The 25,746-nt window shown below is 40.6% G+C and overlaps 1 protein-coding gene across 5 annotated transcripts in view; it reads left to right on the plus strand.

Moving 5' to 3' along the window:
• The window catches only part of PLD5 (phospholipase D family member 5), a 446,581-nt gene that overhangs the window by 297,354 nt on the left and 123,481 nt on the right, over window positions 1-25,746 (plus strand). For all 5 annotated transcript variants that reach the window (XM_017847817.1, XM_017847818.1, XM_017847816.1 and 2 more), the window contains one exon: window positions 17,638-17,765. In XM_017847817.1, coding sequence (XP_017703306.1) covers window positions 17,638-17,765 — 128 coding nt within the window. The remainder of the gene's footprint in view (window positions 1-17,637; window positions 17,766-25,746) is intronic.

The raw sequence follows: 25,746 nt of genomic DNA on the forward strand, positions 1-25,746 counted from the left end.
GTGTCCCGACCTGCAGGACAGTCGAACGGGCCCTGGAAGGGGGAGTGGGAATGGAGGAGACAAGAAAACACAAGAAATGGAGACAAGACAAACAGCCTGATCAAGTCTCGTTTATTGAGTGTAGGGTCATGCCTTATATAGGCTGGCAGGGGAAGAGGTTGGGCCAGAGTGGTGATAGGGGCCGGATCTTCTCAAATTACAATCGCGCATGCGCCGTGGGTTTGTACTTTTCCCGGGCACGGGATCGCACCTGCGCCCTGGGCTGCATATCTTCCTGGGCGGGAAAATGTTTGCGCGCGCGCGGGAAAGGTTGGCGCGCGCGGGAACAGTTTTGGCGCGCGCGGGAGAAACTTAGGCGCAGGCGGGAAAAGCTTTGGGCGTGCGCGGGAAGGGTTTGTAAATAAAGAACCCGGGAATGCGCCCTCTTGTCTCCGCTTTGCGGAGATCAAGCAACAGAGGTCGGCTAATTCCGGGCCTCATGGCTCCGGACACGTGTGGAGAGGGCCATAAGAATGTTACCACCCGCCCAGGCCAGGGCTGCAAGGGCACTGAGGGACTATGTCTTTTAGGCATGTGGCTGTCACTGGGCATCACCAGATCTCTTCACACCCACACCAGTGGCCCACCATGCACCAGCTGAAAATGGCAGGAGAGCCCCTTTGCTCCTGCACTGTCCCTCCAGCACCTCTACCAAGAAAGCTCAACCTCATGCTGTGTGTGCAGGAGAAAAGCTGAAAGGAAACTCCTCCATTATCACAGAGCAGGTATTGAAGGACAGTTTGGGAGCTGAGATGCAATACGTTGAGAACTGGCACCTGAAGCTTTATTCTTTCCTCTACCAACTGCACAAAGTGTTATTTTACAAGGTCATCTTCCTTTCATGTAAAATATTAACTCGTGTTAACCTTACACAATCTCTGCAGAGTAAATGACACATGATACCAGCTCTGATATTTGTATAGAATCATCGAATTTGGTAACTTCTCTACCCAACATGTTTTTCTTTTTCCTTTGGTGATTTCTAAGGAAAAAAAGGGAGAAAGAAATTTAAGAGAATTCCCCTGAGCTGCAGTCTCATAAAACACAGTCACACATACTTTCTGTTCCATGGTTAAGGATGGGAAGACAGTCACTGACACATTGCTTGTCTGTGTGAAAAGAACCATTTTTCAGCATCCTGGATTCTTTTTTATTTTTAATTGGGGTATTGAAGCTGTCAACTTCTAATTTCAATCAATTGTGAGCCCAATTCTTCCTTGGCAGGCTTCAACCTGGAAGCTAATTCAAACAGTATGTTTTTCTAAGGAAAGGTTTAGAAACGGAGGGATTCTGAAGTTGAAAAAGGAATGGCTACTGGAACATATGTATAGGTTAGCTTAGCCAGACTCTCTTCCTCTCCCTACCAATGGTGAACCCATGTTTTTAGAAGCAGGTGATTTTCCCCAGAGTATTGTATCTTTGTGATAGAATAGTTTATGAAAACACTATTCAGAAATTCTGTTTGTTGTAGAACAAAAGATTTCCCATGGTGCAAACCTCCCTTTAAATCTCTTAATAGTATTTAAATGTTATTGGCCTCTAATTATGATGCTTGTGAAGTTATTTTTTGTTGTTTTTGTTATTTTTTTTCAAAAGCAAAATAATTCCTTCTGGAGATGGGAGAAACTGCTTACATTCTCGACTCACTAGATACTAGACAGAGCTTGATATAAAAAAAGCTATGTAAAACTTTAGGCTAAATGAGAAACTTGTGAAAATGTGAAAATATATATAAAATTCTGTCCATTTTTCAGGATAGGTCATAGTTTCTGGGAGTTCTTGGATTAGATTGAGAGCCCTTGGAAGCATTTCTTTTAACCCACTGTCAGTCTGTTCGGGCTGCAACAGCAAAATGCCATAGACTGGGTAGCTTATAAGCAATAGAAATACATATCTCACTGTTCAGGAGGCTGGAAAGTCCAGGGCCAAGGTGCTGGCAGATTCCATGTCTGGTGAAGACCCACTTCCTTGTTCATAGACAGACATCTCACTGTGTCCTTGTGCGGTGGAAGGAGTTGGGGGTCTCTCTGGGGCCTCTTCTGTAAGAGTGCTAATCCTATCCTTGAAGACTCTGCCCCCTTCATGAATCACACATTCAGACCGTGGCACCTAATATCACAGTCGCTTGTGCATGTGCTTGAGAAATGTGCCACTGAAAGTCATGATTATAGAAAATCGAAGCTTGATTTAATACTTTCTTCCAGGCAAACGAATTAACAGGGATGCAAGAGGGTTTTTCTGAAGGACTTTTCCCCACTCTCTGCACTGGGAGACACGAGAACGACACTAAAATAATGTTCCCTGAAAAACATTCTGTTAACAATGTGCCTCTCTGTGAGGTGTGATGAGGATCTCTGGGCCAGCACAGCCCTTCCTTGAAAGGAATTTGGACACCAACAGCTTCAAGAACGGCAAGGAACACAGCAGGTTCCTACTCCAGCTTGCTGTGTGATCCTTGCCTGAAGCGTCTTCTTTTGTTAATTAGAGAACCTGCTTCTTTTAAAGTGTCTCCACTTTCCTTTATAACATACAGACACATGCTTTCCCTCCTTCTCCCCCAAATCCTGATACTCTCATATTCTTCTTACCATTGCCTTCCTTTCCATGGCCCAGGAGCATTTGCCATTTGGAATTTCTGAGCTTCTCACACTGAACGAAGACTTAGGGACCTTTCTAGGTTATACACTGAGCTTTCTGCTGGGTACAGTGAACCAACGTTAATCAGGAAGGATTTGATTTTACAAGTTGAACATTCGTCCCTAGTTCTATCACCTAATTGAATGGCCACAGGCTTATTAAATGAGTTGTGTTATTTCTTGGTGACTTATGAAAGGGATACTAAAGGTGGTCTAAAGGTGGTTCATTCATTCATTCAGCAGATATCTATTGAATGCCTCTGGGTGTGGCCAAATCAGAACCGTGTTGTTACCCTCGTGAGGCTTATAACCCAGCAAGGAAGACAAATGCTAAACAAGAAATGACTCTTGGGATGGGTGGTTCCAGAAGGGAACTGCACAGAGATTCACATTTCAGAGCACTTTCCTCACACAGGTGCTTCAATCTATTAACTCATTTAGAGCTCACGACAACTCTATAACATACTTCCTCTCTTATTTCATCCCCATTTTAGAGAGGAGAAAACCAAGGCACAGGTTTGTACAGGGACATTTAACTACTGAGTGGCAGAAGCAGCATTCGAACCAGGAAGTCTGATGTCAGGGCCCTCGAGTCTACACAGGAACTAACTAGAGATGCCATCCATAGGATTTTTCTTTGGAGCCTTTCTCTCACCTCCCTCCCTCCTACTGCATTCTCCCTTCCCATCCCCAGTTAGGTTTATTGGCAGAATCAGGGGCTGAGAAAGGAAGAAACCAGAGGAAACATTAGAGCGTGTCAGGTGCCCGCATGTCCGGGGAGGTGAGCATGTACCATTCTTGTACCACCAAGAAGCAAGAAAACTGAGGTGGGCCAATGAATTCCCAGCAGGTGGCGTCTCCAGGTGTTAAGTTGGACCACCCAAACCCTCTCCCTATGTCCCCGTTTTCTGCTCCATTGTCTGCCTCCCCAGTTCCTGGAGTTCACTCTACTGTTCCACCAGCTCTGTGATTCCTGCTGACACCTGGAATTGCCTCTTCACCTTGTGTTGGTCTCATATATGGTTTAACTGTTACCCATTTCTTTTTCTGAAAAAAAAAGTTCAATGCCACTGTCTTTGTCCTGCAGCAGGGGTTTGGCAAGAGTGTTGAGATCTGATGGCCATTGATTGAGTTCATAAGATGTGGGACTCCTTAAGACTGAAGCCGTGCTAAGGAGAACTTAAAAGTCTTAGAGGCATTGAATGCACGGTTGGCTGGAATGAATGTTACAAAGAAGCCCTCCCAGCCAGGCACGCTGGCTCATGCCTGTAATCCCAGCACGTTGGGACGCCGAGGAAGGCAGATCACGAGGTCAGGAGATCGAGACCATCCTGGCTAACACAGTGAAACCCTGTCTCTACTAAAAATACAAAAAATTAGCCAGGCATGGTGGCGGGCGCCTGTAGTCCCAGCTACTCGGGAGGCTGAGGCAGGAGAATGGTGTGAACCTGGGAGGTGGAGCTTGCAGTGAGCTGAGATTGCACCACTGCACTCCAGCCTGGGCGACAGAGAGAGACCCTGTCTCAAAAACAAACAAACAAACAAAAAACAAAAAAAAAAAAAAACCTCCCTCCTTTCCCTCCTCTGAGTTCTGTGATAACTTGAGAAGTAAAGAAATGAATTCCTATCTCATTTGGAATGGAAGACACAATATATATATATATATATATTTTTTTCTGGAAGAACAAATATTGAAACTATTGGTTTTCAAAGGAAGGGACAAATGCATTAACATTTGGGAGTTTTGTTTAAGTCATGTTAGTCCTGTCTTGCTGCCTAATTTTTCCTTTTGTTATGAATTTGGCTTGGAATGGAACCATCTTTAAAGTTTAATTTAACCACACCTCCCACGTAGAAAGGATTGTTCTTCTAGCGTGTTTCCTTCACAATGCTGGCTGCTTTTCTGCCCCAGTACATTTAGTCTGACTTTGTTGGAGGCCACGACTGATTTCTTTCAGTCAGTTATTCAGAGACAGAGAGTGTGGGAGGAGACAGAGAGGGACACACAGAGATAGAGTGGGGGTGTTTGCAAACTTTGATTCACTCATTCACTTAGTCTTATTTTTCATGTTTATTGGACCCAGAAACATGGCCAGCACTGTGCTACTTGCTGGAGATAATGAACAAAGCCAAACCTCTGAAGGACCACTTAGCTTGCTTGCTTCCTTGCTTCCTGCCTTTCTGCCTGGCTGCCTGCTGCCAGCCTGCCCTGCCTCCCTCCCTCGCCTCCCTCTCTCCCTGCTGCCTTCGCTACCCCCAACTCCTCTCTCTCTCTTCCTTTAGCCTTTCTTAAGGAACAATATTGAATAGGGGCCTCATTAGAAACAGTCTTTTCTAATAGTGATTTATTTTAAGCTTTCCCACTTGGAAGAGGAACATCTCTATAGGGCATCAGTATCATTCAGATTATTGTGTGATTCTGAGTGGGAGGCAAGGAGAGTCCTGAATTTGAACTTAAAACCTTGGGTCTCAGCTTACGTGGCAGCTGTGGGCAACAGGCAAGTCATTCCATTCCCCTGAGACTCAGTCCCTTCTACCTGTCACAGATACCTAACCAAAGAATGACCTAATTTTCTTTGAGTAACCAAACTCAAATTAACATGAATAAGACTTTTATTTCATTAATTCATTCATTTGAGTCAGAGTCTTGCTCTATCACCCAGACTGGAGTGTGGTGGCACAATCTTGGCTCACTGCAACCTTCGGCCTCCCGGGTTCAAGCGATTCTTCTGCCTCAGCCTCCTGAGTAGGTGGGATTACAGGCTCCCACCACCACGCCTGACTAATTTTTGTATTATTAGTAGAGACAGGGTTTTGCCATGTTGGCCAGGCTGGTCTCGAACTCCTGACCTCAGATGATCCACCTGTCTGGGCCTCTCAAAGTGCTGGGATTACAACTGTGAGCCACCGTGTCCAGCCAAGCCTTTTACCTCTTAGTTTATTTTATTTTAGATGGAGTCTCACTCTGTCACGCAGGCTGGAGCACAGTGGCATGATCTTAGCTCACTGTAGCCTCCTCCTCTTGGGTTCAAGTGATTCTCCTACCTCAGCTTCCTGGATAGCTGGGATTACAGGCACCCGCCACCTCGCCCGTCTCATTTTTGCATTTTGAGTAGAGATGGGGTGTCATCATGTTGGCCAGGCTAGTCTTGAACTCCTGACCTCAAGTGATCTGCCCACCTGAGCCTCCCAAAGTGCTGGGATTACAGATGTGAGCCAACACACCTGGCTTATGAATAAGCCTTTTAAAGTACTAAGACTTGATGATTATTTTTCCTTCTATTATATATATTCAAATAGAAAAAAAAATGCAACACATATTTTATATTCTAAATTAATACTTTCCTAAATAAGACATATATCCCCCCAAATTACATAAGTATATACTCCCCCATTTGTGAATATTATTTAAAAATTTAACCATTTTCTGGAAGAGTTTGTACTTTCAATGAGAAAACAAAATACTTTTATCTTCAGTATTTGCTAGATATGCACATTTTTTTCTTCAGACTATTTTCCAGTTTTCTGTTACTATTAAAATATCTGGTGTAATTCAAGTTAATCTTTGTATGTTATTTTTATTTGTTCATTTCCTCCCTGAAAGTGTTTAAAATCTCTTTTCATTTCCAGTATTCTGAAATTGTATTATGATATGTGTGTGGGCCTTTTTAAACTTTTGCCAGGGATTGGTGGGCTTTAAAAATTTAAAACCTAAGTCTTTCAGTCCTTGGGAATTTTACTATTATTTATAATTTCTTCTCCTCTGATTTTGATTCTTTCTAGAACTACTGCAATTAGAGTTTGAGTATCTTAGCCAAGCTCTCTTGTCTTTTTTGCCTACATTTGTTATCTTTTTTCTTTTTCTTTTTCCTTATTTTTAAAGAGATTCCTTTTACTCCCTCTGAGACTTTGAGATATTAGTGCCCCTGGATATATCCTTCTTGCATTAGTTTTTTAGTCATTTCAATTTCTTTGTNAGTATTTGCTAGATATGCATATTTTTTTCTTCAGACTATTTTCCAGTTTTCTGTTACTATTAAAATATCTGGTGTAATTCAAGTTAATCTTTGTATGTTATTTTATTTGTTCATTTCCTCCCTGAAAGTGTTTAAAATCTCTTTTCATTTCCAGTATTCTGAAATTGTATTATGATATGTGTGTGGGCCTTTTAAACTTTTGCCAGGGATTGGTGGGCTTTAAAATTTAAAACCTAAGTCTTTCAGTCCTTGGGAATTTTACTATTATTTATAATTTCTTCTCCTCTGATTTTGATTCTTTCTAGAACTACTGCAATTAGAGTTTGAGTATCTTAGCCAAGCTCTCTTGTCTTTTTTGCCTACATTTGTTATCTTTTTTCTTTTCTTTTCCTTATTTTAAAGAGATTCCTTTTACTCCCTCTGAGACTTTGAGATATTAGTGCCCCTGGATATATCCTTCTTGCATTAGTTTTTTAGTCATTTCAATTTCTTTGTGTTTACTCTGTCTTATAAGTAAATTACTCCTTTTAAACATCCAGGTTATTATTTCAGCATTCAGTGCTGCCAACCCTATATTAGATTTCCTCTATTGAATTATTGTTTTGGACTTTTAAAAATGTCTATGTCCATTGCCTTATCCTTAGATTATTCTCTCGAAACATCTCTGTAAATGTCCTGAAGAATTCTTGTCTCTTCCATTTTATCTAACTCAGTGGTAGCCATATGTTTTCTCTGGTTGGTGAGCCTCCTCTAAGCTGTTGATGTATTAGATGAGGTGTCATGTAACAATATAAGTAGGGTTGTCATCTCAGAATCATGGCAGATTGAGTTGTGGAATCTTCTGGCGCTATTGGACAGCAAATGGTAAGGTAAAGAGAACGATGTTGGCTTTTCCAAAAAAGCAAAGCTCCTCCAAAGCTACTGGATCCCCATCCTCCCTGGCACTGCAACTGTGCTGGACTCTAAGAGGCTGTCTTCTCTCCATGAGCACTGGCACCAGTACAGATGCCTCTGGAGTACTTGTCATTCCCCACTGTCCTCCTTCATGGCCATAGAGATAGCTGTGTGACCTCAACAGGGAGGAGGAAGAGGGAGGAAGCAGTAGCACGTGCCCTGGCAGCTACCAACCTCCTAACCTTACTATTTTTTAATAGAACCAATGAGCCACTGTAGACAGTGTTCTTGCTGGTCCGTTTTAAGTGCAGAATTTTTAAATTTTATGCATCATTGAGGCACTATGACTTAAGTAAATGTTATTTTAAGTAGGTTATTATTTTGAGCACGGTCTTTGTTTTTAAGCCGACTTGTTTCTGAAAGCAAACATTCCTGTAGATAGCTTAACTATTGGACTAGAAGATGATATATAATCAAAGCACAGTATTTCCTAAGAAGCAGAATATCCTAGTCATAAGACAAATATATGACAGGGAAGAGACAACTCCTAGAAACTACCCTTGTGGGTCCAAACCTGTAGACTAAAAACGAAGCAGCAAAGCAACCTGTGAGAGATTCTACACCACGATTTTCACAGTATTTGAATAGCTATGTTAAAATTAAAAATGCACTGTGCTCTTAAGATTCTTTTTATTTTTACAGCTAGAATACATCATTGATTATCTTAAAAGTTTCCTTACTGTCATTTACTGAATTATTTGAAAGCAACGATGTGTCATGACAGATGATGTTCACCCTTTGGTGTTTCCCCTTTAGCCTTCTAGCCAATGAATTCTAAAATGTTGGTAATTAAATTGATTGAACTGTACTGGTTAATAAGAATTAAAGCCCCCAAGAACAGGCGAACTATGATTTTTTTCATTGTTCACACAAATTAATATATTCAGAAGAACAGATGGATGGATAAGATACATTTCTGCTGCAAATCTTGCTTTCAGGAAATAGGTGAAAATCTTTCCAGAAATCTATAATTATTCGTAGTGTTATGTTTCCCTTTGATATATGCTTGAGGCTCATTAGCATTCTTTTCAAAAGCTAGTGATTAATTTTATAATGCTATTAGGGATGCATACATATGGGATACATTATATCTTAGAAATAAGATAATGTTAAATACTGAATTAAAATAGTGGTTACATTACAGGAAAGTGGTAGAGATATGGGATTAGGCGTAAACACACAGCTTTAATGCAGGGCTTCTCACCCTTGAAGCTGTCAACATTTTGAGCTGAATAATTCTTTGCTATTTGGGGGCTATCCTGTGCGATGTAGGATGTTTAAGGAGCCTCTCTGGCCTCTACCCACTAAATACTCATAGCAACCCCCTGACAGCTGCGACAACCAGAAATGTCTCCAGACATTGCTGCACATCCCCTGGGGATGGGGCAGTGGGTGAGTTGGGGAACTGAATGGACCCTAACTGAGAAACACAGCCTTTTTTTTTTTTTTTTCATTTTTATCAATATTTTATTAGAGGTCTTACCAGTGACATAGGGCAAGGAAAAGTACATTTTGGAATAGAAGAAATAAAATTGCTTCAATATGGCCAGGTGCGGTGGCTCAAGCCTGTAATCCCAGCCTTGGGAGGTCTGAGGGTCGGGTTGGTATCATCGAGGTCCCAGGAGACTCGAGGACCGATCTCTGGGCTAGGGGAAACCCCATCTCTACCAAAAATACAAAAAAATTAACCTGGCATGGTGGCGGCGCCTGTAGTCCCAGCTACTCGGGAGGCTGAGGCGGGAGAATGGCCTGAACCCAGGAGGCAGAGCTTGCAGTGAGCCGAGATGGCGCCACCGCACTCCAGCCTGGGCTACAAAGCAAGACTCCGTCTCAAAAAAAAAAAAAAAAAAAAAAAAGAAAATTGCTTCAATTTATAGAGGCAATGATATTCCAGGAAAAAAAGAATCCCAAGGAATCTAGAAAGCAAATACAAGAAGTAATAGCGGGCTTAGGAAAGTTAGTGTATGAGACTCCTAAACCAAAGTCAATTATATTTCTAATCACTTGCAACAAATGAAAATGAAAATAAAAATGCTATTCCATTTGTGATAGTGTCAGAAATCATACAAACAATAACAAAACGCTGAGAGAAGATCAACAAATGAATATATATGCCACATATATATGTCAATTGTTCCCAAATTGATCTATAGATACAACTCAATTTCAACAGGATATACATATATGTATCTGTATGGAGAAACACAGCTTTAATAGTATATTTTGGTGAGGTTCTAGTTTTTAGTAGGGTGGAAGATTCATAAGTATCCATTTTATTATGCTTTATAATCTACTTATAAGTTACACACATTCTCTTGAAGGTATACATGTTATATCATCAAGCATATTAAAGCTGCTGCTAATATGCTTTTAAAACGGGGCTTACTGGAGATCATTTCTGTTTGACTTCATCATGGGGATTCATGGGGAATGGGGAACTTTATTTTCCACTTTTTAACCACAGTGTACCAGCATGTTTTCTTTTGTGCCATTTTGATGAGTATTTTGACAGGATGTTTATTTTAAATCTTCAGCGTTTGAATCATTTACTCATGTAACCTGTGCAACAGGCTCTTTGCTAAAATTGCTTGAGTTTTTAGGCCACAACTAAACAGTTTTAGTCTAATATTAAAAGCACACATATAAAGCTTGAGGGACTTCAAAAATTGTGTATGCACAAACTAAAGTACAACATTATCTGGTTAATACCATAAGAATAGCTTAGGAAAGAAAGAAAATCCTTCTGAAACATGCTTAAATGACAATTTATGCTAAAGATTTAGAGGAACTCACAGAAAGTCTTGAAACTAGTTTGAGGGAGTGGGACAGGGATGGACTCCCCCCCATCTTATTCACCGTTTCTCTCTGTTATGAGGACAGTGTCTTTCACTCTGGTTTGCTCTCTCCTGTGGTCCTCTCCTCTCCTCTTCCTCTCTCTCTCTCTCTCCTTTCTTTCCTCTCTCTCTCCCTTCCTCTCTCTCCTTCTCCCTCCCTCCCTCCCTCCCTCCCTCCCTCATTCTCTGAAGCTTGGCTTCTCTTATCTTTCTTTTATGTAGACTTGGACAGTCATGTCAACCTCTATATGTGTATGACTCCCCAACACAGCTTCTTTTAAGTAACTTACTTTGTGGCTCAATTTTGAATTCCCAAAAGAAGAAATTTGGATGGCTCAGCTTAGGTCAGTGCCTACATTTAGTCCAATCAGGTGTGACCAAATAGAGACTACTTGTTTTCATATGGGACCTAGGCTTTCCCATTCTGTGTTCTGCAGGTGCATTGGGTACTATTAAAAGAAGGTGTTGGCAGGGAAGAAATGATGCACGTATACACTACACATAACATCAACTCACAAACACCCTGGGAAGATTTTGCTTCCTCTTTATGAGGGAGACAGAAGGACAGAGAACTGTTAGATATATGGAAGATAGATCTAGTTTGTATCAATTCAAGAGTAGGTAGAATTAAACTTTCCTTGTCTTCACTGGAATTAAATTCTTCAACTAGTTGTCTCCTTAAAGTTGCTCGTTTCCTCCCATCTTCCTCGTAAGTGTCATGTGTAAATGTGAACACGCCAGTGTTAAACCTCTTCAGAATCTAATATTCTATTTTGATAACACTCGTTATGAAACTAGTTTTAACCTAGAAACTAGTGTTTAACCTAAAGAAAACAACAAGCTTCTGGAGAAGATTCGGAATGGAAGTGATAATAAATAATTCTTTAGCAATTTTAGATGGGAATGGTTATCCTGGGATGATGCATTAACTACTCCCACTCAACAGCTATCTGATATTATCTGTGAATTGTTTCTAATCAAAATATGAGTCTGGGAATTTTTAAGTTGATCATAAAGGAGTAGAATTCCAAACACAGTCATGTCCTTAAAAGCATGTAACAGACGTACATCAAAGGATGGTCCCCACAGATCTGTAGTGTAGGAAATTGGCGGTGACATCTATCCCTACCCGTGTAATACCATCCACACATAAAGAACAGTGAAGACGGCCAGGCATAGTGGCTCATGCCTGTAATCCCAGCACTTTGGGAGGCTGAGGCAGGCAGATTGCCTGAGCTCAGGAGTTCAAGACCAGCCTGAGCAACACAGTGAAACTTCGTCTCTACTAAAATACAAAAATTAGCAGGATGTGGCAGTGTGTGCCTGTAGTCCCAGCTACTTGGGAGGCTGAGGCATGAGAATTGTTTGAATCCATGAGGCAGAGGTTGCAATGAACCAAGATCACACCACTGCACTCCAGCCTGGGTGACACAGCGAGACTCTGTCTCCAAAACAAAACAAAACAAAACAAACAAAAAGAACAGTGTTGAGGCCAGGTGTGGTGGCTTATGCCTATAGTCCCAGCTACTTATGAGGCTATGGCTGGGGGATCGCTTGAGCTCAAGGCTTGAGCAACATACTGAGACCCATCTCTTAAAAAAATTAAACAGTGAGGGACTCTGAAATCTGACTATAAGGCAAATATTAGTGTCCTGAAAAAGAATAATCTATAGATGAGATACTTACTAACTCTACCACATGGGATTTGGAACAGATCTGTGATAAACAAGTTTAATGCTAGAAAGTCTTGCTAGAGGAAGGCTCTCAAGAACATACGCCTTTTAAAATGTGTGTACCTACAGTCAACTTGATTCTTCAAAATAGTAACATTAATTTTCAATTCATCATAGCATTATACTTTTTTCTTTAAAAAAAATTTTAATCCAGACCGGGCGGCAGTGGCCTCAAGCCTGTAATCCTAGCATTTGGGAAAGGTCCGAGACGGCGCGGAATCAGCGAAGGTCAGGAGACTCGACGACCGATCCTGGCTAATACAGTGAAACCCCCGTTCTACTAAAAAATACAAAAAAAAAAAAAACAGAAAAAAAAAAAACTAGGGCCGGGCGATGGTGCGGGTGGGGGCCTGTAGTCCCAGCTAGCTCGGGAGGCCTGAGGCAGGAGACATGACGTAAACCCGGGAGGCGGAAGCTTGGCAGTGAGCTGAGATCCAGCCACTGGAACTCGCAGGCCTGGTGATCAGAGCGATGACTACGCTCTCAAAAAAAAAAAAAAAAATTTAATCACTTTTTAGTTAATATTTTCATTTTCTCTCTTAAATTTTAACACAGAATTATTTCCATTGAAATATGTATGCACAAAATAAAGTATGATATTTTGGTTAATACCATAAGAATAATTCAGTAAAGAAACAGCACCCCTCCAAAACCAGGAACATTCTCTATTAAATTTCAATGAAGCATCTCTGTTAAAGCTCAAAGGAGTTGGAATGAGTAATTTGGAGTTTCCTGATTTTTAACATTTGACTTCCCAAGAAGCGTGTGAAACCTGGAGGTTAGCCACATCACTTTATCTTGATTAGTATGACCAACTGGGACCAGACTTTTCACATCATCAGTTAGCATATTTGTAGCTTAACATTTCTAGTTCTGAACCTTAGCCTTGTTTGTTGTTTAAGATTTAATTAGGATGGCATGGATAGCATGAAAGTATTTTATAAAGCAACAATAAAAAGAAGTATATACTCTCACCACTTTTGGTTTTGGCATCAAAAAACATTATTTTGAGTTACTAATAATGCCTATTAATCATCAGTTAAACAAGTAGAGTGTGGAGCTGAAAGCAGGAGAATCTGCAGAGATCTGGACCCATCACCAGCAGCTGTGCACAGCCATTAGGCCACGGTCCTGACGTATCACGTTGTGATGTACGCATCTCGGTTGACATCCGGAGGTCTCTGGGCAATGAATCAGGGACTGCACACAGAGAAACTGACACATATTTTTTTCCTGTTAGAAAAGAAATCTATAAAAGCAAAAAATGGTTAATCATACTTTATATACTTTCAAAGCTGTCTTAAAAATATATTTAATTAAATCAAGCCAGATTTAAAGATATTTTCTGATCTCAGAAGTGTATAATATTTAAAGGAAAAACTTTATATAAATGTAGTACCAGGTTCTGGCAAGGATACAGAATGACTTAGACTAACAGATATTGCTGGTGGGAATGCAAACTGGTACAGACGCTTCGGGTAAACAGTTTGGCAGTTTCTTATAAAGTTAAACATATATTTACCATATGACTCAGCAATCTCACTCCTAGGTATTTACCCAAGTGAAATGAAAACTACATTCTCACACAAATGTATGTATGAGTGTTTGCAGCAGCTTTATTTGTCATCACCAGTAAGCGGAAACTACCCAAATGTTTCTCAACTGGAGAATGGATAAGCAAACTGTGGTGCATTCCATACAATGAAATATCACTCAACAGCAACGGGAAACAAACCACTGTTCCACACGACAGCGTGAATGGGTCTAACGTGCGTTGTGTGTGGTGCATTCCGTACCATGAAATATCACTCCACAGCAAAGAGAAACAAACCACTGTTCCACACAACAGCATGAGTGGGTCTCACATGTGCTATGTGTGGTGCATTCCATATAATGAAATGTCACTCAATAGCAAAGAAAAACAAACTGCTGTTCCGCACGACAGCATGAATGGGTCTCACATGTGTTGTGTGTGGTGCATTCCATACAATGAAATATCACTCAATAGCAAAGAGAAACCACTGTTCCACACAACAGCATGAGTGGGTCTAACGCTCATTGTGTGTGGTGCATTCTGTACCATGAACTATCACTCCACAGCAAAGAGAAACAAACCACTGTTCCACACAACAGCATGAATGGGTCTCATATGCGTTATGCTAAGTGAGAGGCAGGATTCAGAGGGCTACATACTCTGTGACTCGATTTGTATGACATTCTTACAAAAGCAAAACTATAGGCACACACACACAAAGAAAAAAAACAGATGAGTGTTTGCCAAGGACTGGGGTTTGAAGAGGAAGTCACTGCAAAAGAAGCCTAGGGAGGATGACACTGTTCTTCATTCTGATTGTGGCGATGGTCACATGACTGTCTTTCAAAACCCTTATATGCTCAAAAGGGTGAATTTTACTACAAGTAAATTGTGCCTTAATATAAACAGAAAATGATTTTCTTAAAACTTGTGGTTTTCTAATGGTACTGGATTTTAAAACTGTCACCTACATATTAGTTTTGAACATATTAACTATTTGGTAATGCAAAGCTTTTGTTGGCTCTGAATAATCTAGCACAGAATTTTAGCAAAGGTTTCTTGTGAGTTGGTGATTCCCATGGAGAAAATGAAAACAGTAAAGGACAAATGTGCTGGTTTTCAGCATTCTCTTGCATGTGGATGCGAAGCTTGAATAACCACCGTGAATATTGATGAGCAGCTCTCATAAATTACTCCATGTTTTTTATGCATAGTTCTTGCTGTCATTTTAACATAATAACTCTTTAATATGTAGGATCCCTGTTTTCTGGGTCATAAAATAACTATAGAAAAAAATCTGAAGTGTTTCTGATAGTGCTTATAAAACTATGGCATTCTATACATTTTAAAATATGCGACATTGTAAGAAAAGCCTAAAATTATTTTAGAAGTAGAAATTAAAGTTATCGCTCCTATAAAATATGTCAAATTTTAATGTAAACAGAATTTGATTTATTTATTATATTGTCTATATTTGCATAGATATAATGCATGAAAAACAGAAATATTACTCTGCCCTTTTATCTAAATGTTCAGGCCTGTATTGCATGTCTTTGCTAATTGCAATTCTAACACAACAATATAAAATAAACTCAAATTTAGGTTGTGCATATAAATGCAGTAAGTGGCATATTATATACGTTTTAATGATTAAATATGTTTTGTAGTCAGACAGACAGCATTGTATTTTAACCATCACTTCCTAATACATATTACATAAAGACCCAATAGGATGAAGATTATTTCTATAACCAATGAACAAATATATTCTAAAAGTGCCTGTAAATATAAATTCTCTTAAGTAAAATATTGAATAAACTGAGGGACATGTTAGACATAACTAAATATATATATCCAGATATTAATAAAGATAAAAGCATATGTCTTCAGAGATAGATGGAGCATCAATATTTAGATAGAAAAACAGATAATTTGTAATGGGGAAGTGATCGTCCATGAACCATAGGCAAAAATATGTATTTTTTCAGATGTATCATAAATATTTTCAGTGGATTTTCTTACACCACATACAGGAATGTATTGTGTCCTAAAATAGGGAAAATGAAGCATGCCATATAAGACTGTTGTAACGTAGCTATCTTGGCACTGGGCACACAGGTATTCAATAAATGGGAATTACTAGCATTACATATTGCTTGATCTCTACACACAGCTCTGCTGGCTTTCGTACAGGGATCCTTGGCCCTGGCCAGACTGTGAAGCCACTTACTGTCTTTCCTGTTTGTCTACTGAGGAACACTGGTGGCTGTGTCTGTGGGGCCGGCCACACCTCCATGCAGATTTGTGTCTCTCCATACCTGCCAGGGTAACTACCCATTTTGGACATTCAGATTCTGCCATACCCAAGTTCCTCCTCTGGGATCTGCAGCTCTTTTTTGGATGTTACTATTCCAGGATGGCTGGAGGCAGAGAAACATGTGCCCACTACTTGTAAGACAAAGAAACTGCTCTACCCTCAGAGAAAATCTGCCTGGGTGCTGGCTTCCCCTCAGAGATTCTCTCCTAGCCTCCTAACATCTCTTTTCATCCTCCTGCCACAAGGAAGCATTGTTACATTTTCCTAAGAGTTAAGCATTAGGTTCATAGTGTACATTACTCTCCTTCCTTTCTGATAGGCTGAAATGTATCCTTCTGCATACAGTCTTACGTGTGCTTCTGGTAATGAAGACTCTGACAATGAAGTGTGCCCCTGGAATACAGCGTCTTCATTAATAATGAATACCTGAAGACAGAATAGCTTAGTTCATTAAATATATGCATATAGGTCTGTTCTTTTAATGGGAATAGACCTTTAGCAGAAATGTATTTAAATACCCTTGCATTAAATGGACTGCATGCTCCTTTTGAGAGGTTTGTAAATGCATTTGAGGCAGTAATACGTAAAGGCTTGACACTGGATCCTACCACATGAAGCCTAAAGCAATTGGTCACATTTAGCTCTTCAAATATATTTTTGGTGTTAGCAATAGTCTGAGTTATTTAGTTAACCATTCAAGGTTGCATTTCAGTAAAGCTTGAATAATCATTGCTTAAATTAAGAACTGTCAGGTACCTGTAATCCCAGCACTTTACAAGGTCAGAGGCAAGTGGTTCACCTGAGGTCAGGAGTTCAAGACCAGCCTGGCTAACATGGTAAAACCTCCTCTCTACTAAAAGTACAAAAATTAGCCAGGTGTGGTAGCACACGCCTGTAATCCCAGCTACTCAGGAGGCTGAGGAAAGGGAATCGCTTAAACCTGGGAGATAGAGGTTGCTGTGAGCCGAGATTGCGCCACTGTACTCTAGTCTGGGCAACAGAATGAGACTCTGTCTCAAAAATAAAATATAAATAAATAAAAAGCTATCAGATAAAGACAAAGAAGAGACCAAACCCAAATTAAATAATAAAGGGAAGGAATGAAGAAGTAAAGGTGAGTGAAAGGGTCACAGGATGAAAAATGTATAGAAAGCATAGTAAGGCCAACATCTTATTGAGGAGAGCTGAGACACTGAACAAGACTGATCCTTATACTGATGGCAAACTGTATTAAAATTACTCAGAAAAGAAAACTGCATGTGGTGTACCTATCTCACCGTCCAGATGGTAAGTGGAGCTAGGATTTCAGTACAGATCTGAGTTGAGAAGCCATGATCTTGTCACTATATACAAAACCTCCTCTGCCATATGCACAGGAAAAGGCATTTCCCCTGGCTTTTCTTTCTTTTTTTTTTTTTTTTTAAGTGTTCTTTGTTTTAGGGAACAAAATAATACTTTGGGACCCTTCTCTCCACCAAACTAACATAAATATTTAGCTTTCCTAACTGTCAGTTGGGACAAATGGTGAACCATGAGTATTGCCGCTGGTAGGTGACTGACAGCCCAGGCAGGGCTTGATGGAGAGGCTGACCAGATTCTCCTTGAACTCCTAGGAGCCGAGGTGACATACATGAACATGACCGCTTACAACAAGGGCCGGCTGCAGTCCTCCTTCTGGATCGTGGACAAACAGCACGTGTATATCGGCAGTGCCGGTTTGGAATGGCAATCCCTGGGACAGGTAATCTTTCTATGTTGTATAAACTGAAAGTTCTGTCACCCTCAAAACTACCACCTTCATAAAGCACGCTACTGTAGATAAGGATACTAAAACCTATGGCATTGATTATTCTTAATTATGTATTTTAAGAGGCTCATCTCCCTCTTATGTGAAAGGATAAACCTTTCCTCATCAGGATCATCTTGCAAAAAAAAAGTGAAAACTGCTATTGCTTCAATGCTTTTGTAATTCATAGGCTGCTCCTAGATTCCTGAGAGCAGGTTGCTATGTAATTTACATCACCCAGACCTATATTTTCAGGATGATATTGCATCATCTATGAGACAGAGGGAAACACAAATTCAGTATAGAGTAATATGTCTTCAGATAGTAATCATTTGAGTTATTTCTTTAATCTCAAGATGAAGATTAAAGTTATCTTTCTCTTAACAAATGATTAACTTCAAATATCTTGAAAATACATTTTCACACACTTAGGATTTTTATGCATTTATTTGTGTCAGAGGCAATCCACAGAGGATTACAAAATCCCCATCTTTCCGTTAGTTATCCAGTGGCAGGAGGTTCCTGGTCATTGGATAGATACTTAGGAAGACTAGCCAACCTTCTCAGAACATCTTTTTAAATCAACACTCTCTCCTCTTCCTCTCCACACCTACACACAGATATTGTCTCCTCTCCAGCCCTCTATTTCTCCACAGCTCTCAAAATTTGGGATCGTGCTATTTGGGATCATACTTAATCACCTGTCTTAAATTAGTGTTCCTTTCTCTTGTGCTTAACTATGTGGAATTTTTCTTGTTCTACTTCAGTGTGACATAAAGCATTGCTTAGCAGGACCCACACATTAGAACAGATTTTAATTTACCAAAGTTGAGGCTAACCATTACATGAAGAATTATAATACATTTTCCAAGACTTAAATGTATGTTATCAGCTTTATACTTTGTGAAGTTTTTCAGTGAATTCAATGATTATTGCTCTCAATTACTACCTTGTATCTATGGTAAGTAGAAGAAATAATTGTTTCAATGAATTGAGGCTTTCTGCTGTGCATTTTTCTAAGCATATAACGAGTATAACCTCATTCCATTTTCATAGTAACTCTTTCTTGGAAATACTACCCTTATAAATTTATCTTGCAAAGGAAGAAGCTGAGACACAGGTAAGTAACTTACCCCAGGGCACCTTTCAGGAAGTGGCAAAGCTGAAACTCAAACCCAAGCCATATAGCTCTAAACCCCTCACTCTTACTTCACTAATCTTCTAAAATGAATACATTTAGGAAAAAATCATTTTCTTTCATGATCTTGCTGGGGTGTTAAGTTACAGATTTTCTCTCTCACCCTTTTTTGCAAGAAAATCTAACAACACAATTCATCAAGAAACTTTTTACTCACTGGAATCTTTCCAATTGCAAATCCATAATGATATGGTGGTCATAGAATGACAACTACTCTTGCTCAATACTTGAGCTCTGCAAACTTGCTAATCTCTGGGTTGAACTTCAAAAACTAGGAAGTCAGTATGTGTTTGCTTCTATAGACATACATCAAAGATATTTCAGGTTTAGTTCCAGACCACTTCAATAAAGCAAGTCACACACATTTTTTTGGATTCTCAGTGTGTATAAAATTTACCTTTACACTATACTGTAGTCTAAGTGTGCAACAGCACTGTGTAATATATATATACACACACACACATATATATATGCATATCTTAATTTAAGAATACTTTATTGCTAGAAAATAACAATCATCTGAGCCTTCAGATATAGATGTGAGATTTTTGCTGGCAGAGGATTTTGCCTCAATGTTGATGGCTGCTGACTGATCAGGGTGGTGATTGCTAAAGGCTAGGGTGGCTATGACAATCTCTTAAAATAAGACAACAATGGAGTTGGCCACATCAATTGACTTCCTTTCATGAAAGATTTCTCTGTAGCATATGATACTGTTTGAAAGCATTTTATCCACCAGAAAACTTCTTTCAAAATTGGAGTCAATCCTCTCAATCCCTTCTACTGCTTTATCAACTACATTTATGTAATATTCTAAATCCTTTTTATTTCAACAATGTTCATAGCATATTCACTAGGAATAGATTTCGTCTCAACCACTTTCTTTGCTTGTTCATAAGAAGCAACTCCTCATACGTTCAGGTTTTATACTGAGGTGGCAGAAATGCAGCCACATGTTTAGGTTCCACTTCTAATTCTAGTTTTCTTGTTATTTCTATCATATCTGCAGTGACTTCCTGCACTGAAGTCTTAAACCCCTCAGAGTCATCCATGAGGGTTAGAATCTACTCCTTCCAAACTCCCATTAATGTTGGTATGTTGACCTTCTCCCGTGAATCCCAAATGTTCTTTTTTCGAGGTGGAGTTTTGGAGTTCTGCTCTTGTCACCCAGGCTAGAGTGCAGTGGCAGCTCACTGCAACCTCCAACTCCCAGGTTCAAGCGATTCTCCTGCCTCAGCCTCCCAAGTAGCTGGGATTACAGGCATGCACCACCATGCCCAGCTAATTTTTGTATTTTTAGTGGAGACGGGGTTTCACCATGTTGGCCAGGCTCGTCTCGAACTCCTGACTTTATGTGATCCACCCACCTCGGCCTCCCAAAGTGTTGGGATTACAAGCGTGAGCCACCATGCCCTGCCGACAGATGTTCTTAATGGTACCTGGAATGGTGAATCCTTTCCAGAGGATTTTCAATTTAATTTGCCCAGATCTATCAGAGGAATAACTATCTACGGTAGCTATATAGCCTTCCGAAAGACTTGAAAGTAGAAATTACTCGTTGATCCCTGGGCTGCAGAATGAGTGTTGTGTTGTCAGGCATGTAGAGAACATTTATTTCCTTGCCCATGTTCATCAGAGCTATTGGGTGACCAGGTGCATTTTCAATGAGCAGTAATATTTTGAAAGGAATCTTTCTTTCTGAGCAGTAGGTCTCAACAGCAGGCTTAAAATATTCAGTAAGTCATGCTGTATTCAGCAGTCCTATCAGCCCAGCTTTGGGCCATTTCTAGAGCACAGGTGGAGTTGATTTAGCATAATTCCTAAGGGTCCTACAATTTTTATAACGGTAGATGTGCACTGGCTTCACTTAAACTCACCAGCTGCATCAGCACCTAACACAGTCAGCGTGTCCTATGAAACTTTGAAGCTAAGCATTGAATTCTCTCCTTTCTAGCCATGAAAGTGTACAGGGGTCTGACCCACAGATCCTGACCCAGCAATGGATGAGAGATGCACATTGACATAGATATTTTGCCTGTCAGTCCGGCTGATGGTCCAGGCCACTCACAGACACCAAGGAAGGTACTATAAAGAGTTGCAGCCACCAGTCAGCCAGTGAAGCTCACATTTATTCAGTATAGATTAAATGACAAAGGTCTTGAGTAAACACCACTAGAGAGTAATTGACATTGCTGATTACCCAAGTAGAAAGCAATTATGCACCCTGGTTGACCAAAGGTTGGTCTTAGGACCACATGAGTAAACAAGCTATTTAGATAAAATACTCTACATTCCTTTGTATCTGTGTCCCAAGCTGTTAACTCAAGGTAAGGATTAGGCTGCTTTTAGCCACAGCCCTATCCTGAAACTTTTGCAAAACCTTCCAGCCTTCCAAGGTTTATGTCTATATCCTATAACTTCATCTTAAAATTTTTCCCACCAGCCTGACTGAACTCCCACATCTCCCCCTTTTCTGTTTTTTGCATTGGGTTCTGTTGACTGAAGCATACAGCTGTGTGCAGCAACAGGTCTGTCAGGCAAGACGGTCATTACTCTTATTCTGGCTTTGCATCCTAGAATTAGCAAATAACATAAGACGATCATGAGTATAATTAGCATCATTCTTTTCCAATCAAGGAGTGACCTGCAGCATTTCTTGGCACTTCAGTTTGGTGTGTACTGTTACTAAGGAGCCCCGCTGGGGGTATGTTAACCCCTTCCAGCCAAGCAGTCCTGTTGTTAGAAGCTGGGAAGGGAGTGTCTGCCCAGATAACAGGGCTGAAAAAAGGCAGATTTAGAAGATAAGCTTAATAGAGTGTAGCAGGTACAGGTGGCAGGTAAAGTGAGAGAATTTAAAAAGATTAATAAAGCACAGTAAGGAACAATTATCTGGAGTGAATGGTGTCTGCGTCCGGAACAGGATTCACTCAGTCTTCTGACTTGTCTTCTTCAGCATTCTGTCCAAGGAAGGTGCATTGTCCAGGGCTGTGGGTCCTATAGGGTTATTTTCTTCATTTCTGGTACGGGGCTGGGTCCTAGCCATGCCATGCTATGGTTTGATGCATCGTGCTGGAATCTAAAGAGGACCTGAGGGGGTGTGGAGACAAGCATACCCTCTTCCCCATGTTAATAATTCATTTGGACCACACCATACATTACTGTTCACATCTTTCCATAAAACTGCAGGTTTTATGTCTTGAGAGGTTTTAGCAAAGTGCATTTCTACAACTGATTGAAATTTGTCATCTAAATTTTAAAAATTAAGGGTAAATAAGGCTTGTGCCAATAGTGTTGCAGGGTCTTTACCCATCCTCTCCCCTTTTTGTTTTTTGAACATATTTTAAGAGTGGAATGAGCATTTTTTACTATGACTTGTCCTTGGGGGTTATACGGATGCCTGTGGAATGTTGGATATTCCACATGTGACAAAATTGTTGGAATTATGAGCTGCCAGAAGCTGGACCATTATCAGTTTTAATGTTTGTGGACCGTCCCGTAAATGCAAAAGTTAAAAGAAGATGTTTAGGCTGGGTGTGGTGGCTCACACCTGTAATCCCAGCACTTTGGCAAGCTGAGGTTGGCAGATCACGAGGTCAGGAGAGAGAGACCACTCTGGCTAACATGGTGAAACCCTGTCTCTAGTAAAAATACCAAAAAAAAAAAAAAATTGACTGGCGTGGTGGCGGGCACGTGTAGTCCCAGCTACTCGGGAGGCTGAGGCAGGAGAATGGTGTGAACCTGGGAGGCAGAGCTTGCAGTGAGCCAAGATCGCACCACTGCACTCCAGCCTGGGTGACAGAGCGAGACTCCATCTCAAAAAAGAAAAAAAAAAAAAAAGGTGTTTGATGACATATCGAGTGGACTCTCAAGGAAGAGCTTATGTGCACTAATTAGATGAGTGCTGGTATCAATGGATAAATGTACCTATCTTAGTTTTCCAAATTCAGGGATGTAACATGTGTTTGCCATAACTGATTAGGTTCTAATCCTCTAGTGTTAGCATGTGTTGAAGGAGGGGACATACCTGTGAACTGGCAATCTGGACATTATAGGGTAATTTGTTTAGCCAGTCTCTGGGTAAGTTGAAATTGTTTAGATAAGTTTCTCCAGCGTTGGTGAAAACATTGATGTGATTGTGTGGCTGAGTCAAGCAGTGATGTCATAACCTGAAGGTCTGCTTGATTATTGCCATAAGCCAATGGGCCAGGCAGTGAGCTGTGGGCCTGAATGTGTGTAATAAAAATAGGATGTGTATGTTGATCTAGCAATTGCTGAAGTTGAAGAAAAAGAGCACACAGGGCAGGCTCCAGAGTGGACTTAATTAGGGCTGTCTCAAGGTTCTGAAATAAATAAACCAAGTAAGCAGAATCACCATATTGATGGGCTGAGCGGGAAAATTCTCCAGAGCCAATATCAGAGCCTCAATCTCAGTTCTCTGAGTGCTAGTAAACCCAGATAGCGTGATGGAATTATGTGGTCACCACCAAACTGCTGCTTTTCCATGTTTACCTGAACCATCAGTAAACAGTGTTAAAGCAACAGGTATGAGAGGTAAGATCACAGGAGTACAAGATAAGAAATGAAGGAGTTTGTCAGCAGGAAGGACATGCTCTGTTTGTCCTGTATAATCAGAGAGAGCTATTTGCATATCAGTAGATACTGGCAATACTGCTTTGAATTGCTTTTTACTTAAAGGAATCCTGATAATATCAGGATCATAACCTAGCAACTGATAACATTGTCTGCAACCTGAAATGGATGACTTTACTAAGTAACCGGATATAGGGAGGGAGTGTTTTAGTCCTGGTATGTGAGTAAAAAACACATTCTAGAAAGTGCAGTGCTGGGGGGTCATCTGTCCTATTAACCCTCCAGGGGAGTGTTTGGTGGGAAAAATAAATAACTGGATGGAATAATGGGTGTCTATGCAATCTAGTTGCCTCTGAGAGGTGGCTTATTCTATTTCCTCGATTTCCCTTTTTGCTGCAGGAGTTAAATATCTGGGAGAATCCAGGACTGTATTGCCCTTTAAGATAGAAAACAGGTTTTGCAGCTTATAAGTAGGAATGCCTAAAGTGGGGCAGAGCCAGTTGATATTGCCTAGTAATTTCTAATAATCATTTAAGGTGTGTAAGTTGCTAGTATTTAACCTTTTGAGGTCTTACTGACTGGGAAGTTAGTATGTACCTAAGATATTTCCAAGGAAAGGACACTTGTACTTTTTCAGGTGCAATAATTAAATATTTTAGCTGTATTCTTCACGACAGAGGTATGTAAATTTAAAAGTGTTATTTCCTTTGGGGCTGCTAGTAAAATATCATCCATGATATGAATAACCTTGCAATCAAGAAATTCTTTTCTGCTGGGGAGCAAAGTGTGATTTACATGATACTGACACATGGTAGGACTGTTTAGCATTCCTTGAGGAAGCACTTTCCAATGAAATTGACAAGCTGGCCTTTCATTATTGATAGCTGGTATTGTAAACACAAATTTTTTCTGTCTTTTCTGCTAGGGGAATCATATAAAAACAGTCTTTTAAGTCAATAACAATTATAAACCAGTTGTAAGGAATTGCCATGGGGGAAGGGAGCCCCTGCTGAAGGGGTCTCATAGGTTGCAAATTGGCATTAATAGCATGTAAGTCATGCAAAAGTCTCCATTTGCCAGACTTTTTGGGAATGACGAAAATGGGTGAATTCCAAGGACTATTTGGTGGTTCTACATGTCCAGCTTTTAATTGCCCTTTATCTAATTAATGGACCTTCTGTAATTTCTCTCCCTCCAGAGGCCACTGTTCTACCCAAATCAGATCTTGAGAGAGCCACATCAGAGGTAGGAGAGAGATAATGGTGGCCATTATCAGAAAGAGGTTTTTTTAAATTTTTAAATTTTACTCAAATCTTAGCATAGAATTACAATCTGAGATGTCACTTGTATATAAGGAGCACACGAAATTTTGCCATGGGCCAGAGAGCTGGAGACCTGAGCAGGAAGGCCCCAGGGCAGTGGCCACTTTGCACTTGCTTAGGAGCTATGGCTTTTTGCCTGTGTCTCTTCTTCTGTCCTGCTCCCTCCCACTGCCACCAGGTGGCTGCTGCCTGCTGGGCCGACCTTCCTGCACATGCTTCCTGCCCATCCCCAGCAGGCTAGCTTCTGCACACTGGGCCTAGCTCCTCGTTGTGTCACTGCTGTGCAGGTCGAGTTCCTGGGAGCATTTGTTGGCTCCGGGTCTGCAAGCATCCCTGCTGCTGAGCCTTTCCTTCTGCCCACTGCTCGCTTGGTCGCGCGGCTCTGGCCTTTAATGTTTTTTCTTATTTTTTTTATAAGCATTAAAAGAAATGGGTTTATGCATCTGATTGCCTTGTTGATCCTGCATTACTGGGCAGGCGAAGAGCTCCTCTTTTAATACTGCTGGTTTAAGACAGGGTCTCATAACTGTAGCATATCCCCAGTCCTTTTTCCTATCTATTGGAGGAGGGGGCTTAGGCAAAACCTCCGTTTTCTCTTTTTTATTTTGGCCTGGTGACATCGGGGCTGAGGGAAGAGGAGGTGGTAAAGCAGGTGATGGTTCTTTCTCCTTCCTCTTTTTAGGATCTTCTGTGTATGATGGAGCCAGGGCTGCCCTAACTAAGGCCCATAGCGTTAAAGATGATGCTGGGACCTTGCCCTTGCACGTGATGTTGTTTAAGATTTCTCCCCACTTGTTCCCAGAGCTTTACATCTAGTGGGCCTTCT

The sequence above is a fragment of the Rhinopithecus bieti genome, unplaced genomic scaffold (genome assembly GCF_001698545.2).
Source record: "Rhinopithecus bieti isolate Rb0 unplaced genomic scaffold, ASM169854v2 scaffold_28016, whole genome shotgun sequence".
Classification (NCBI taxonomy): Eukaryota; Metazoa; Chordata; class Mammalia; order Primates; family Cercopithecidae; genus Rhinopithecus; species Rhinopithecus bieti.